General features: G+C 43.0%; 1 protein-coding gene across 7 annotated transcripts in view; it reads left to right on the top strand.

Annotated features, from left to right (window-relative positions):
• Nucleotides 1-15,647, top strand: part of EDARADD (EDAR associated via death domain) — a 61,755-nt gene that overhangs the window by 32,865 nt on the left and 13,243 nt on the right. For all 7 annotated transcript variants that reach the window (XR_003005491.1, XM_024761466.1, XM_024761463.1 and 4 more), the window contains one exon: nucleotides 7,028-7,073. Coding sequence is in view for 6 of the 7 variants with exons in the window: in XM_024761466.1 (XP_024617234.1) it covers nucleotides 7,028-7,073 (46 nt within the window). In the remaining variant the exon portion in view is untranslated. The remainder of the gene's footprint in view (nucleotides 1-7,027; nucleotides 7,074-15,647) is intronic.

Here is a 15,647-nt window from a genome sequence, read left to right as displayed (position 1 = left end):
TAGGTGCTTGATGAATGTATCCTGACTGAAACACATTTCTAAAAGCCAGTTGCTGGAATACAGGCAGACCTTGTTTTATTGCTCTTGGCTTTATTGTGCTTCGCAGATATCGTGTCTTTTACAAATTGGGGCAGCCCTGACTCCGGTAAGTCTGTTAGCATCATTACTCCGACCACATTTGCTCACTTCGTGTCTCTGAGTCACATTTTGTAATTCTTGCAATATTTCAGACTTTTTCATTATTATCATGTGTGATGGTGATCTGGGAGCAGTGATCTTTGACGTTACTACTGCAAAAAGATTATGACTCGCTGAAGTCTCAGATGATGGTTAGCATTTTTTAGCAGTAAAGTATTTTTAAATTAAGGTATGTAGATTGTTTTTTAGACAGAATGCAGTTGTACACTTAATACTACAGGGTGGTGTAAGCGTAACTTTTATATGCACTGGGAAACCAAAGAATTCGTGTGACTTGCCTGATTGAGATATTCGCTTTATTGTGGTGGTCTGGAAATAAACCTGTAGTATCTCCAGGCTATGCCTGTATACTTTCAAATAAATAGATATGTCCAGTTTTCTATATGTATATTATACTTCAGTAAAAAATAAAAATGAAAGTAAACAGTTACTGCAATAGTAATTAATTTGCAGGAAAAGAATTGAGTATAGGGCTTCCCTGGAGGCACGGTGGTTAAGAATCCATCTGCCAATGCGGGGGACATGGGTTCGAGCCCTCGTCTGGGAAGTTCCCACATGCCATGGAGCAGCTGAGCCCATGCGCCACAACTACTGAGCCTGCACTCTAGAGCCCGTGATCCACAACTACTGAAGCCCACGTGCCTAGAGCCCGTGCTCCGCAACAAGAACAGCCACCACAATGAGAAGCCTGCGCACTGCAACGAAGAGTAGCCCATGCTCACCGCAACTAAAAGAAAGCCCACATGCAGCAATGAAGCAGCCAAAAAACAAACCAAAAAAATATTGAGTATAAATTGCTTAGAAAAACCCAACAGGAGACATAGTCTAGTCCTGATGTTTAGAAGTGGATAATCAGTAAACACATCCAGAAGAGTTACATGGATGTTGGGTCTGTCTTGGGAATTCATAGCATTGAAAGGTGCTTGAGTTGCACTGGCTGAGTGATGGGAGAAGACTTAGAACAGTCTAAATCCATGCTACATAAGCCCTGTTACTCTGGCACGCTCAGGCATTTAAAATCTTATTTTGAAAACCATTTACTAAAATATTTTCATAAAGGAGAGACATTAAGCTTTAGCGTTGGTTGTTCTCCCAAAGCAGCTAGTTAAGTAATTCGGTGTTAAGTCATTTGCAAGGGAGGCCTTTCTTCTCACGCTCTTTGTCTGTCTTGTAGGTTACTGCCACCAGGTGGGCAGTGATAACTTTGGTCTTCATGGTGGTTTCCAACCCAGATTTAGGCTACAATCAGATTAACCAACCTGTTGAGTGCTTTCCCACTCAGTTATCCTCCCCTTAGTTTGCAAAATTATAAAGATGGGGCTCTTTGTTAGTTAGCTAAGCATAGACATTTTAAAAATAAATTTATTTATTTTATTTTTGGCTGCGTTGGGTCTTCGTTGCTGTGCGCAGGCTTTCTCTAGTATGCGACGAGCGGGGGCTACTTTTCGTTGCGGTGCGCGGGCTTCTCATTGTGGTGGCTTCTCGTTGCGGAGCACAGGCTCTAGGCGCATGGGCTTCAGTAGTTGTGGTGCACTGGCTCAGTAGTTGTGGCGCACGGGCTTAGTTGCTCCGCGGCATGTGGGATCTTCCTGGACCAGGGATCAAACCTGTGTCCCCTGCATTGGCAGGCAGATTCTTAACTGCTGCACCACCACGGAAGTCCCTAAGCATAGACATTTAAAGATGAACTGAACAGTCCAGAAGAGCACGTTTCGCAGAAACCCGGTACCTGGCCCCATCAATCTGGTGCTGGTTAGTACCTTCCCTATCAGCCTGTCAGCATGTTCGGCCCATCAGTCCATCCCCCCGTGTGGACGGCACACGGAGTACATTCATCTCTGAGTTGAGAGATTTTCCCCGAGTGTCTTCTTGGCCCTGGGGTTGCTACTGCTCGGAGCCTGGTGTGAAAACACCACGTATAAGTCTCTTATACGGGGGACTCTTGTTCAGCACCTGGTTCCTGCAGCTCCCTAAGCAGAAATGGGACCCGACGACCAGGTTATAAACTCACCAAAGTGCAAAATTAGTGTCACCTAGCCAACTTTCTACTCAAAGAATTCTCAGCAGAGGTTAACAAATTTGCCCAAATATAAGGTAACTCCCTCGTATTCACAATGGAAAGGTTTTACAAAATGGGGGTTTTCTTTAGCCTACTTGGATACATAAACCATTGGCGTTCAACTTCGTGGTTACCTTCAGATTTCCTAAGGAGATTTTTAAAAACCTGTATGTGGTGAAACAGTGGTCCCCAACCTTTTTGGCACCAGGGACCGGTTCCTAACAGTCCGCAGACCAGTACTGGTCCGCGGCCTGGGGGTTGGGGACCCCTGTGGTAAGATACACATGCAGTATTTGCCGTCTTGACCACTTTTAGGTATAGAGTTCAGAGGCATTAGGTACATTCACATTGTCGTGCAGCCTTCACCACCATCCATCTGCAGAACTTTGTCATCTTCCCAGACTGAAATTCTATCCCCATTAAACACTAACCCCCATTCTCCCTTGCCCCACTCCCTGGTAATCATTATTTTACATCCTGTCTCTGAATTTGACTCCTCTAGGTAACTCATATAAATGGAATCATATAGTATTTATATGTCTGTGACTGGTTTATTTCACTTAGCGTAATGTGTCCTAAAGGTTCGTTCCTATTGTAGCATGTGTCAGAATTTCCTTCCTTTTTAAGGGTGAAGAGTATTCCACATTTTGTTAATCCGTTCATCTACTGATGGACATTTAGGTTGTTTCCAAAAACCCAACAGATTGCACTTGAACTTCACTCAGGATTAAAACGAGTCCTCTGAACAGAAAAGCTTTGGAACAGGACCTTGACGAGGACGATTTGAAGGGAAACCAAGAATGACCAAAAAGCAGCTGGGACCCAGCTGAGATCAGATTTGTGAGCTCATGAATGTGTGAGGCTTGTCATTTCTTTTTCCCCAGCAATACTCAGCATTTAGAGCAAGACTGGTGGAGTAGACTCATGCAGAGCTAAGGACTGGCAAGGCCCACAGCTGACGGACACATCTAGGGTGTTTTTAAACGTATCACTGAGATGGTTGACAGTGACTAAGTGACAGGAGCCAGGTGAGAAGGATGGATTGGGGGTGGAGGCGCGCAACTGGTGACCAAGGAGATGAGGCCAGAGAGCAGGGTGGAAGGGAATGGGGGAGGGGTAAGGACAGCAGCTTGAAGAGCAGCATCCTCTGGGCTGGAGAACTCAGAGCCTGGGCTGTATTTAAGCCTTCTTTCCTCCCTCCCTCCCACTCACTTCCCTTCCCGCAGATCTTCTGTGTTATCTGTCTCAGACGCGTGTTAATCACTACGGGACAGCATGGACAAGACCCTTTGCCTCATAATGTAGAGTCTAGTGCAGAAGAGATACTGCAAACCTCCCCACCCAGTGTAACGAGCACCCTGGGAAGTGGCAGGTCCAGGATGCTGTGGGAGCGCCCAGGGCCCATCACCCAGACGGAGACTTTGGAGAAGCTTCCCAGAGCTGGTGATGTCTAAGCTGAGGCTTCAAAGACAGGAGAAAATGAGGCAGCTAGAAGCTGTGCATTGGCTTCCACCACTCTGCTAGAGCTGCTTTCACAAACCACTCTTCTCCTCACCAAACCGTATCTTCATGTAGCCCTTGGAGCCCTGACCTTTTCTCTCCTCTCTGACCTCCCTCCTCTGCTTTCCTTTCTCTTTCCCTCCCTCACCACCGAAATGTAGGGCGTTGGGTGCTCCTTGAGGTTGTGACCTCACTGCATGCCCTCCACGGCCTCTCTCTCCTCCCGTGACCATGTCAGCATCCGTGTCTCTGTCCCTTGCCCCGGCCTCTCCCAAGGACCAGAGACATCCTCAGCTCCTGCCGAGATCTTGTCTCATCCATCTCAAACTCGCTCTTCGTCTCACCTCTGCTCACTTGCCCACATCCTGGCTGTATCCCCGCCGTGGCTCTAGCTTTGTCCCTTCCTCTCCCAGAGGAGTGGTTTGGGGGCCTCATAATTCTTGCCTTTGAGTCAGTCATGCTTCCCCCCCTCTATCAAATCGCCTGGCCGCCCCACTCTCCCTGGGTGCGTGTTCCCACTCTGAACCTCTACAGCTGCGAGGATGCCCTGCTTCTGGTGAGAGCCCTTCAGTGACTTCCATCGCCTGAGACTGGCTTTCAGGCCTCAGCCCATTTTTCTCACCTCATCTCCCTCTGTCACCCCCTCACTGCCTTTGCTTCAGACAAAACACCCTACAGGGGCCCCGTCTGTTTCCATTTCTTTTTGGGCTCACATGGACCTCCGGCTAAATGCCCTTTCCTCCCCGTCCCCACTCTCCAGACCCTCATCAAGGCTCATCTCAGATGCCTCTGATTCGAAGAAAGCTCTTCTGGGTGTTTTTGTTGGAAGCAACCTCTGCCCTCTGACTTGATCTGTTCCTCCCTATTGAAATGCACCATCTTCTGCCTTGTATTTTAGTTACTCGTGTGTGACTCTGTTTCCCCAGCATATGTGAGGGCAGGCCTTGAGGTCAAGGGTTCAGGTCCTTTTATCTTTGTAGGTGGATTCCGCTGAAGGAGCTTGTACCTATTAGCTACCCAGAAAAGAGGTGATGAATGAGGTTTCAGTAAGACCCTAAAAACCACAAAAATCAGTCTTTTCTGATTTCACTCTTACAACACTAACCTAAAAAGTAGCATAACATAATAATCAGAGCAAGAATAGAGATCACAGATCTAAATTCTGTCCCCATCAACCTTCACAAGTAATTCTGAGTCATGTACCTCGTCTACATCAGGGTGATGAGTCTGGCCAGACACTGATTTTGGTAACATTTTCTCCAGATGATGAGAAATCAAGTCAGATATGCCGTGTAATATGGTCTTTACTTAAAGGACAGTTCATGTTTTAGCAGGACCTCGTTAGTACCACAAAAATCTGTCAAGTGTTAACATTTGTGTGTCTCGACACTGAAGGTCCTGTTTTTGCTTCTTCCGCGCAAGTTTCCAATTCAGTGAGCAGAACCGTGACGGTGCTGATGGGAGGGCAAGCCTGCCTGGTCCTGCTGGAGCCACGCAGGTGCTGAAAGGCAGGTCTCCACACGACCGGGTGAATAATGAATAGTGGCCTTAACATCTTGGAGCTTCTGGGTTTCGCCTTGCAGAAGTAAAAAGTTGCAGAGAGGAATTTTTGTTCTTTTAAAAACTGTCCAAACTTACAAACTGTATATACATATGGTGAGCCGTTTGCTTTTTGTACTAGTGAGGATAGTGGGAAGGAACAGGACTCAAACAAAAACAGTATTGAGATGAGTTAGGGGACAAAATCTAGCTGGTAAGACATAGGAATACTTCTTGTGTGAAAAAAAATAGGATTGTAATTAGACCAGTGTCTATGCAATGCCGAGACGTGGGCATTTATGAGCTCGGAGCAAGGAGAAGGGCTTCTTAGGAGGTTAAGAGGAAGAGACTGTTTAAAATGTTTGATACACCAGGGAGTTAACACATCATTAAGGGTGAAACTTTCAGAGACCTGGGAATGTGGAGCATCTTAGCGATAAGCGAATCCATCAGCCACCTCAATATACAAATAGGGGATCAGAAGCCAGTGCTGGTGAGGTTATAACCTCATGCCTGAGGTTATGAGTGCAGGTGGACTTACACCCAGGGCTTTGACCCAACTCTTAGTGCTACTTCTGCAATACTAGGGATGGAGGGGGTACTGTTAGCTACTGAGAGATTTTAGTTTTATAAAGATGGAGTTAACATAGACATATACTAGGGTCAGTCTCCTCTGCTGACTTCATTGAAAACCCTTACACACACACACACACACACACACCCTACAAGAAGATCAGGTAAATCCCTCCAGGTAGTATATCCTGTAACATGGCCTTGGTTGTAAAAATGGAGCCTCAGGCAGGCAGAAACACAATTACCTCTCAAGGGGATTGTCGCTGCTTTTTAAGTTTCTCTTTGCTGCTTTGTAATATGTACTTAAAAAGTGTAATAGATATAGGAAAGAATTATAACCTGGACTAACAAACAACAAGCCCAACAAATAGTAAATAGGAAATAAAATAACGGAAATAGTCCATAATGTGAAATTTAAAAAAGAAACAAAAAACAGTAGCATGTTGTTACGTGCACTTATACTTTTTTTTAAAATAAGGACAGTCATTCATTTAACAAACATGTGTTGAGTGTCTCCTGTGTGCTGGGCATTGTTCTGGCCACTGAGGATCCAGCATGGAGAGCAAATAGGCAAGGGCCCGTGCCCTCCAGGAGCTTATATTCTAGGGAGAGACACATCATTCACTACTCATTTTAAAAATGTTTTTATTGGAGTATGGTTGATTTACAGTGTAGTATTAGTTTCAAGTGTACAGCAAAGTGAATCTGTTATACATATATCCACTCTTTTTAAGATTCTTTTCCCATACAGGTAATTACAGAGTATTGAGCAGAGTTCCCTGTGCTATACAGTAGGTCCTTATTAGTTACCTATTTTATATATAGTAGTGTGTATATGTCAATCCTAATCTCCTAATTTATCCCTCCCACTGCTTTCCCCCCAGTAAACATAATTTTGTTTTCTACATCTGTGACTCTATTTCTGTTTTGTAAATAACTTCATTTGTACCATTTTTTTAGATTCCACGTATAAGTGATACCATATGATATTTGTCTTTCTTTGTCTGCCTTACTACCCATTAAAATACCATTTTTGAGATCCATCCTTCTTCCTCCACCCACAGTTTTTGGTGGAAATTTAACTAAATTGGAAAATTGATAGCATCTCCAATCATATATGGGTATGGTTTTAACGAAGATTGCTTTTTGTTTTTTAAGGGAGAAGAAAATGGCTTTCCAGACAGTACTGGAGATCCCCTTTCAGGTAAATGATTGACTCTAAAGGTATCTGGGCTTCAGTGATAGCTAGTGTGGCTAAATTCAAGATCATTTGAGATGTTTATCATTAACTTTCAAAATCTGTATTACACACTAGAGAAACTTTCCAACCACACACCACAGTGAAGTGCAAAGAAATCTTACAGAATTTCACAAAAGCCTTCAGAGAGTATTTTCTCAGTGTTAACCCTCCTTCGCTTGGGCGGGGTACAGCAGGCTTCTCAAGTGGACGGGTTTAGGATCAGGTGAGGGTCGAACTGACCCTCCCTCCCTCTGAGTTCTGGGAGCCACATTGTTGGCGGAGAACTTTGCCAGGTGCAAGCGAACAATGGGATGTAGGCACACCGACTCAGCGTGGGAAGGGCTGCTCAGCCGGCTGCTGCCCGCTTCCCTCCTCTGGCACTTAGGGAGCCAAAGGGGCCCCTCCTGACGTTAGACCATGTGCTGGTGCCCACCGTTTTCTGCTTCTAGTGTGTTTAACCAAGAAACATTTAAAATTTGTCTTCCCTGCCTCATCCCCCGCTGCCTTTTTTATTCTTTGTTGTAAGACAGAAACTTTGGCAATGTTTAGATTCCTCATTAATTAATCATGGGGAAAATATGGAGTGAGCATTAAAGTAAGCTACCAAAATAATAATTAGGGAAAAAAAAACCTCACCAACATTTTAAAATATCTTTCAGAGCACATATTGAATGGCCCGATTCATCAGGGGTTGGTTTGTTTCTTTTTTATGGAAAGGTTGGTGACTCATAAAAGCCTTAGGATAATCTGTCATCAATCCCAGGCTGTGCCCAGGTAACAATGCTGAAAATCAGAACTTGTGGTGCATAATCGATTTCTTTTCCTTAGAAACATGATGTTAGCAGCAGTTTTATCTCTGGGTGGTGAGATTCCAGGTGGTTTTTTGTCATGCAACAGATTTTTATTTCTTAAAGACCCCCTGTGTGCCAGGCTCTCTAAGGAGGCCAAATGACAAAGGTATAGTTCTGGAAGACAGAATTTGGGATTCTGGTTCCAGTTCAGCTACTGTCCTTCTGTGATTAGAGAAATCCAGGAGAAATTGGGCCGGGAGAACTTCCGGTGGCGCTTACCCACCAGGTTTCATGGGACAGGCCCAATGTCTGGGGTCCCATCCAGGCACCCAGTGGAACTCACCTTCTTTGGACCAGAATCCGCCCCTACTAGAGGCTAAGGCCACTGGCTAATTTTCCCTCTTTCACAAATACTGCAGCAGACACAGGCTCAAATTAGAAGCACCTAGCTGAGTGAGGTAGAGGAGGGGAAAGCATCTTTGCATACACGCAGAGGCAATTTTAATAATCTTTTCACTATCCTGTATTTTAAAAATTTCTAACATGAGTGGGTATCAGAAAAATCTACCCCCAGAACTTTAATCTGTATATACAAATGTATATATAACAAATGATCCAGTGTAGGCAAATACATATAGTACGTGGTAAAATAACCAAGGAAATCTCTAAAAGGCTAACTGTGATGGGCCTGGGTGATGAGAACATGAAATTTTTTTTCCATATGTTCACCTGAGTTTTTAGATTTTCTGTGACAAGCACATACTTCTTTTCTAATTAAAAAAAATCTACATTTAAACTTTTTAAAGACTAACACCCTGCATTCTAATGTGAAACGTCAGCTAAAATGAGAATGAATCAAGTAAGTTGCTTAGGAATATCTATAAACCGTTCAAAGACTCTTATGAGTTAAGGTCATTAATAGAGTAATCAAATTTCGGGTTGTCTCTAAAAATTCTTACCTGTGTCAAAATGACATGGAAGGGGCTTCCCTGGTGGCGCAGTGGTTGGGAGTCCGCCTGCCGTTGCAGGGGACACGGGTTCGTGCCCTGGTCCAGGAGGATCCCACGTGCCACGGAGTGGCTGGGCCCATGGGCCATGGCCGCTGGGCCTGCGTGTCCAGGGCCTGTGCTCCGCGGCGGGAGAGGCCACAGCAGCGAGAGGCCGCTGTACTGCAAAAAAAAAAAAAAAAATGAAAAAATGACATGGAAGATTTTCAAAGAGAATAAACTTTTCACAGTGATAGCAAGTATTACTGAGAGCAGAAATTGTACTGCTGAAATCAACAGCTGTACCACCCAGCACGGTGCTTTGCCCAGAGGAGTGTACAGGTGTTTGGTTGGGTTTGGGTTTTTTTTTCCCATAAACAAGCAAATGAGAGACATTGACTTATTGGCTTTGCTCTTGGAAGAAAGGGCAAAAGCAGATCCCTATATTTCCTCTTTGAATGAGAGTAGCCACCTAAGTAAGATTTATCTTACTGTTTTACTTACACTAATATAGCATTTGCCATGTACCAGGCCCCCTTCAAGCACTTTTACAGATATACTCAGAAAAAAAAGCGTTCATGACAACTCTGTGGGTCCAGTTATTTTCTTCACCAGGTGGATGCAACAGAAGTAGCCCTGGGTTCCGTGGCTGGTGCCCATCACATAGGTCCTAAGTGGGAGTCAAGCCCCAGGCCAGACCCAACACTCGCGTCCCCACCAGACCAGGCTGCCTCTCTATTGGTCAGATGCATCGCCTGTGTAGCACACGTGTTGAATACCTGAGTGTCACACATGGGGGTGAAGGTCAGGCTTCCAGCTCAGAGTCTCCACCTGGAACAAAGCCAAGGTCCACCCCGACTCCCACAGAGTCAGCCTCTGAGCCGCTGAAACACCTTTCCCAGAAGCTTGCTGCTTTCCCCGCATCAGGCCCTTGGTCAAGCCTTAACTCAGAGCCTGGCTTTTATTTAATTCTTGCAATTTGAAAACCTTAGTTACCTGCAATCCAGTTTATATCTGGTTAAGATAAGGAATGTGGGGAGAACGGAGGGCTCTAGGATAGAAGGAGGGAATTGACCGGAGTGAGAAATGACAGTTTGTAATCAAGGAAAGAATAAGAGTACAATTCAGAATCAGCTACTACTAGAAAAGCAAAGCCCCCTGGGTGGAACCGTTGAATACAGAAGCAAGCCCCCAGGAGACATTAAAGTTTTACAATGTTTTCAGGCAATTTTTCAAAATGAAAACATTTTGGGCATTAAAGGGATAAGCCTCAGTTATAAAAAGAAACAAAAAAACCCCCACAAAACTCCCAAATAGTAAAGTTAAAAACCTCTTCTTGTTCTCCCTTCTGGTGGCGGTATTTATTACCCGGACCATGACCCGCCTCCCCATCTATTCTCCACAGTTACCTGTTTTTCAAGACTGACTTTTCTGACGACCTTGTATAATTCAGCACTTGCCTAATCTAAACCTAATTTCCCCATAGAAGTGAATGTACAATAGGATTTTCATTTTTTTCAAATTAGGTCCATAAAGTGACACTTAGTAAATATGCTTGTGTCACATAATTTCAGAATTTATGTAAAATTCTATGTTGAATTTTAACCTGGGTCCTTTCTTATGTGTGTTTCTTTTTTTTTTAAACGTGCCTTCTACACTCCAGTTTTGTTTGATGACAGAATGCCCTGCGTGGTTTACTAGCCGGGATCCATCCAGTTTGTCAGTTAGCCTCCCCAGGGATGTTAGCAACTTGATGTCTTCTTAAAAGGGTATTTCAGAGAGGGAGAATGAAACCATATTGTTTTTCCCTTTGGTTAAGAGATCAAACACCCACCAAAAGCCCTTGGGTCAGTTTCTTAGTAGATAAAAATAATTCTTCATCATTTTCCAGCTCATATCAAATAGCTACCTCTGATGAGTCGTGTGGTATGTGTAAAAAGCCGTAAACTGGCATTTTAAATATATTTATTTCCAACCACATCGGATGCCACACACAGAAAAAAGCATGACTTGACACCCTTAACAAACATAACTGCAGAATTATTTGTAGTTTGACACTTTTGGTATTTTCCAAATCTCATAATTAATAGACACCTAGGAGAGAGTTATTTTATTTTAGAACCACGATGTCTTGCTGTTTGCAAAGCTGCCAATATAAAATGTTTACTGTTTAATTGTTTGAGCTAACTCAAGACCTAGTTACCATGAGGAGCATTATTATAAACGATCTGAGAGCCAGCAGTGGCACTGAGCGCTTTGGAGGAAAACACCCGTGTGGTAATAGCTCTTGAAAAGCCAGGACGTACAAGATAAAACGGCACCTCCCCTGCAGGGAGGTATATTAAGTCAATCTGTGATCCACTGCTGACATCCTGACTGAAGCCATTTTCTAGGTTCAACCAGTCATGACCCTTGTGAATTCTGCATCTTGTTCCAATTAACTGTTAATTGACCAGCGTTTTGTAACCTGCCAGCCTCAAACTTGAGAGTTAGACACTGCATCATTGGACACGAACTGTTTCTTACTTTGCTTTAAATGACAGAGACATACCTTGTCGATGAACATGCTTGATTTCTGAACTCTTCTTTAAGGTTTGGTGTAAAGTGTGTGTGAGAGAGAGGATGAAGAATAAGGGGAGAGGGGCAAAAAAAGCCCCATAGGAAAATCCATTCTTCTGCTTGTGAGCGTAGGGAAGTATTATCTATCCACAGACTCCTAATCACCAAGCAGACACAGTATCTTTCAAAGAGAAGTAGCTGTCATTCCAAAATCTACTCTTGGCAGGCCCTTCTGACTAAGACCTTACTCTGTAGATGTCTTTAAGGCAATGGTTTTCAACCCTGACTACACATTAGAATCGTCAGGAGAGCTTAAAAAAAATTCCCATGTCCTGCCTGCACCCTAGACCAAATAAGTAAAGATCTCGTGGGTGGCACCAGACATCAGGATTTTGTAAATCTCTGCAGGAGGGGCAGGGTAAGGGAGGTCAGAGAGTTCCATTTTTTGGCCAAGATTGAGAACCACTGCTTTAAAAAAGTCTGTTGGTTATGTTCCTTACCCGCAGCTACTAATTCTTTGTTGCATACTTATCACGCACTAGGATGAGGCTTTAAGGGATGATATCATTTAATCCTCTCAACAACCTTATGAAATAGGTATCGCTCTCCCTGTTCAGAGAGGGAGGCCATGGCGTTAGCAAGCTCAGTAACCTGTCCAAGCTGCACACCTGCACGGTGTCGATTGTATTGACGGTCGGCACGTCTCTAAAGCTCATGGGGATAACCTCTGTGGTACTCAGTGTACTCTGTCTCCATAGCAACCAGTCATCTTTCTTCTGCCTTATATATACTCAGCACTAAAAAACTTTCAGTTCGTCTGAAAATCTCTAGATAGCTCTTCATAGACTGCCCAGAGGTTTCTAATTTGACTGTTTCTCTGTGTCCCATTCTTCATTCATTTGATTTACTCAGCAGACATTATTGAGTGCCTACTCTGTGCCTGTAATGAAGTGGTGACATCAGACATCTACATCTCTTTCCTCTTGGAGCTTATATACTAGTTGGGAGTGACAGACAATAAACCCAAATAAGTAATTTCATACGGTGGTAGGGGCCTTGAGGAAAATAAATGAATACAATGGGTTTTGCCTGCAGGGAAAGGATGCTGCTTTAGCTAAGAAGGTGCACCAAGGTCTAAATAATGCAAAGAAGCCAGCCATGTGGAGATCTGAGGAAGGAGGACTCCAGGGGACAGAACTAGCTGGTGCAAAGGTCCTGAGGCGGCATTGAGCTTAGTGTTCTAGGGACAAGTGTAGGCAGTGAGGAGCAGTAGGAAAGGTGGTGAGCTAGGAGGTGTCAACAGAGGCCAGATGACACGGGGATTCTTTTTTTTCCAGTCTACTTAAAAAAAAATAAATGTAAAACCTAACATCATTAAATAACATTTACATAAGACTTGACAAAAATGCTTTCACGTCGTTTATCTCATTTAATTCATGAGCTATAGGAATTATTATCATCTCCATTTGATAGATGAGGAATCTAAAGTCCATGGATGTTAAGTGCCATGAGCAGTCAAGCTCTGGGAAGCTGGAGCACCGGGGTTTGATGGGCCCCATCTGATACACATGCAGAATCGGATACTTCAGGATTATGTGTGTAAAGGACTCGGTGCAGGGCTGGTTATACGTTAGGCATTTGATAAATGACAGTTACTGTGGTGATGAAAATCGCTGAGAAATTTGGCCCTTTCTCCGCTGATAAACTCTTCCTTAGTTTAAGCCAGTACTCAAACCGAACTTACAGAGGGCAAGTCCTTCCAGGGTTTTGGCCGCTACAATAAGAAGTCATCATAAATTAATGGTGTAATAACATTCTTGTTTTGCATCGGCGGAAAATACCCGTGTCAAAATATGACAAGTGAGGACACTACTTGGTAGAGAATCTAAGTGAATTTTTATACATAATTAACTTCTCTTTTCTCAGTAACACTCTCCTTTCCTTCCCCCAAATCTAGAATCAATCCGTCTTTTTGTATTTGAAGACCAGTTCTGTTCTGTTTTCCACCATATCTGTTAACTGCCGGCAGACATCAGCAACGTTGTGTTCCCTTTACTAGTAAGTCTCTTTTCAGGTCCTAAAATTCATCAGACAGTCGTAAGAAACCTACCTTGTCTCCTGAGGAGAAAGCACAGTTCTCATTCATTCATTTAGTAAACAGTTTTTGAGTTTCTGCCGTACAGCCACCCTGTGCTTGCTATTGAGAAGCATCAAATAATAATCCCATTTCCCCCCATTTCTGATGAAAACTTCTTTGGTCCTGAGTCTGTCTCTCTCCACAATTGTTTCTTCTCCAAGGCATTACCCAATCTTTCCTTTCATGTGCACTGTTACATGATAGGTGTTTATAGCAGGGCAGGACAAAATGTATTTCATGGGAAAAGAAACACGTTTCTCTGTTGAAGTCCTCAGAGAGCTAATTATAGTTTATGATTCTAAAAGGCAACTTTAAATTCACAACTGTTGGCAGTTTCGGTAGATTCCTGTTCACTAAATGGCTTAGCATTTGTGTCATTGAAAATACAAAAGGAAAACATCAGTAGACTTTTTGACACATCATGTATTTTAAAACAAACTGATAATTTTGTAGTCTATGTAGTTGTTCAAAGAAATAGAAGCTTCTTATACACTAGAAGGCTTAGAGGAGCTTCACAGAACGCTTAATGATGTTTTCATTCTTCTTCTTGACACTAAAGGAGAAAACATTGCCAACCCTGAGTCTTATGAAGGTAATACAGAGCTGACTTTCACACACTAATACATTTAATTCTGGACTTAGAGGTGTAAATCCTACTTTATTTTTCTGTGACATTTAAAAAATATTTTTAAGTAGCCAAATAAACACAGTAACTATAGAAAATTAGGAAATATCCATTGTTAACATTATTGTTATGTGTACTTCCAGATTTTTTCTATGCCCATGCATGTGTGCATAACATATGCTTTATGTGGATATAAATGACTGTATTATTTTATTTTTACAAAAACTGAATTATACATACCCTTTGGTAAGCTGCTTTCTTTTCCACTTGACAGAATATTATTTTGACCCTACCTTTAAATAAGGGCAAAGAAAATTGCAGTTTCCCCCTTTTACTGCAAAACCACCTTCACCATTAGATAGTTCTTTTTTTTTTAAAGTAAACTTCTGTCCCACCATGCAGCTAAAGTCTTATTTCTTTGTATACCGTTATTAATGAAGCTGAAGAATAACTCTCACTATATTACATGTAAATGTAATTCAACATTTTAGAACTGTAAGATGTGGGACATACTGCAGAAGGATATGGATCTGTTCTCAGGGCATTTAAGGTAAATGAGGAATAAAAACAACAAAAACCATACAGAATATCTCACTGCAAGGCAGAGTCAGGAGATGCAAACAAAATGATGGGATTCTGGGTGAGACAGCATTCTAGGCAGGAGCTGGGGGATTTCATGAAGGGGTGTATCTGAGGTGGGGTTTTTTTAATATAAATTTGTTTTATTTATTTATTTTTGGCTGCATTGGGTCTTCGTTGCTGCGTGTGGGCTTTCTCTAGTTGCAGTGAGCAGGGGCTACTCTTTGTTGTGGAACGCGGGCTTCTCATCACAGTGGCTTCTCTTGTTGCGGAGCACAGGCTCTAGGTGCGTGGGCTTCAGTAGTTGTGGCTCGTGGGCTCAGTAGTTGTGGCTCACGGGCTTAGTTGCTCCGCAGCATGTAAGATCTTCCAGGACCAGGGCTCAAACCCGTGTCCCCTGCATTGGCAGGCGGATTCTTAACCACTGCGCCACCAGGGAAGCCCTGAGGTGGGTTTTATAGAATGGATGACGTTCAGTAGCTGAAGGGAAGTCCAGTTAGAGGAAGTCCAGTGAAAGGGAGAGAGAAAGAAGAGAGATCGATAACTGATCAGAGAGAAAATACCAGAAAAGGCATGGAGGAAATCTTTGTTAATTTCCACCTATGCAACTGACAAAGATTTTTTAAAGTAATATTTGGTGCTGATAAAAGTGAAGTGAGATAAGCACCATCACTATGCTCTGCTTGGAGTATAAATTGGTACAGCATTTATTTCTGGAAAGCAATTTAGCGTATATGCATTGATAGCCTAAAAATGCTCGTAACTTTTGGCCCAATAATCCCATTACTGGTGAGATGGTTAAAGATGTGCCCCAAATTTTTATATGTAAGGATCTGCATCAAATTGTTCCTCATAGTCATG

The sequence above is a fragment of the Neophocaena asiaeorientalis genome, unplaced genomic scaffold, assembly GCF_003031525.2.
Source record: "Neophocaena asiaeorientalis asiaeorientalis breed wild unplaced genomic scaffold, Neophocaena_asiaeorientalis_V1.1 scaffold166, whole genome shotgun sequence".
NCBI classification, from domain to species: Eukaryota; Metazoa; Chordata; class Mammalia; order Artiodactyla; family Phocoenidae; genus Neophocaena; species Neophocaena asiaeorientalis.
Note: the sequence above shows the minus strand (reverse complement) of the source record. Positions and strands in the feature narration are given on the sequence as shown.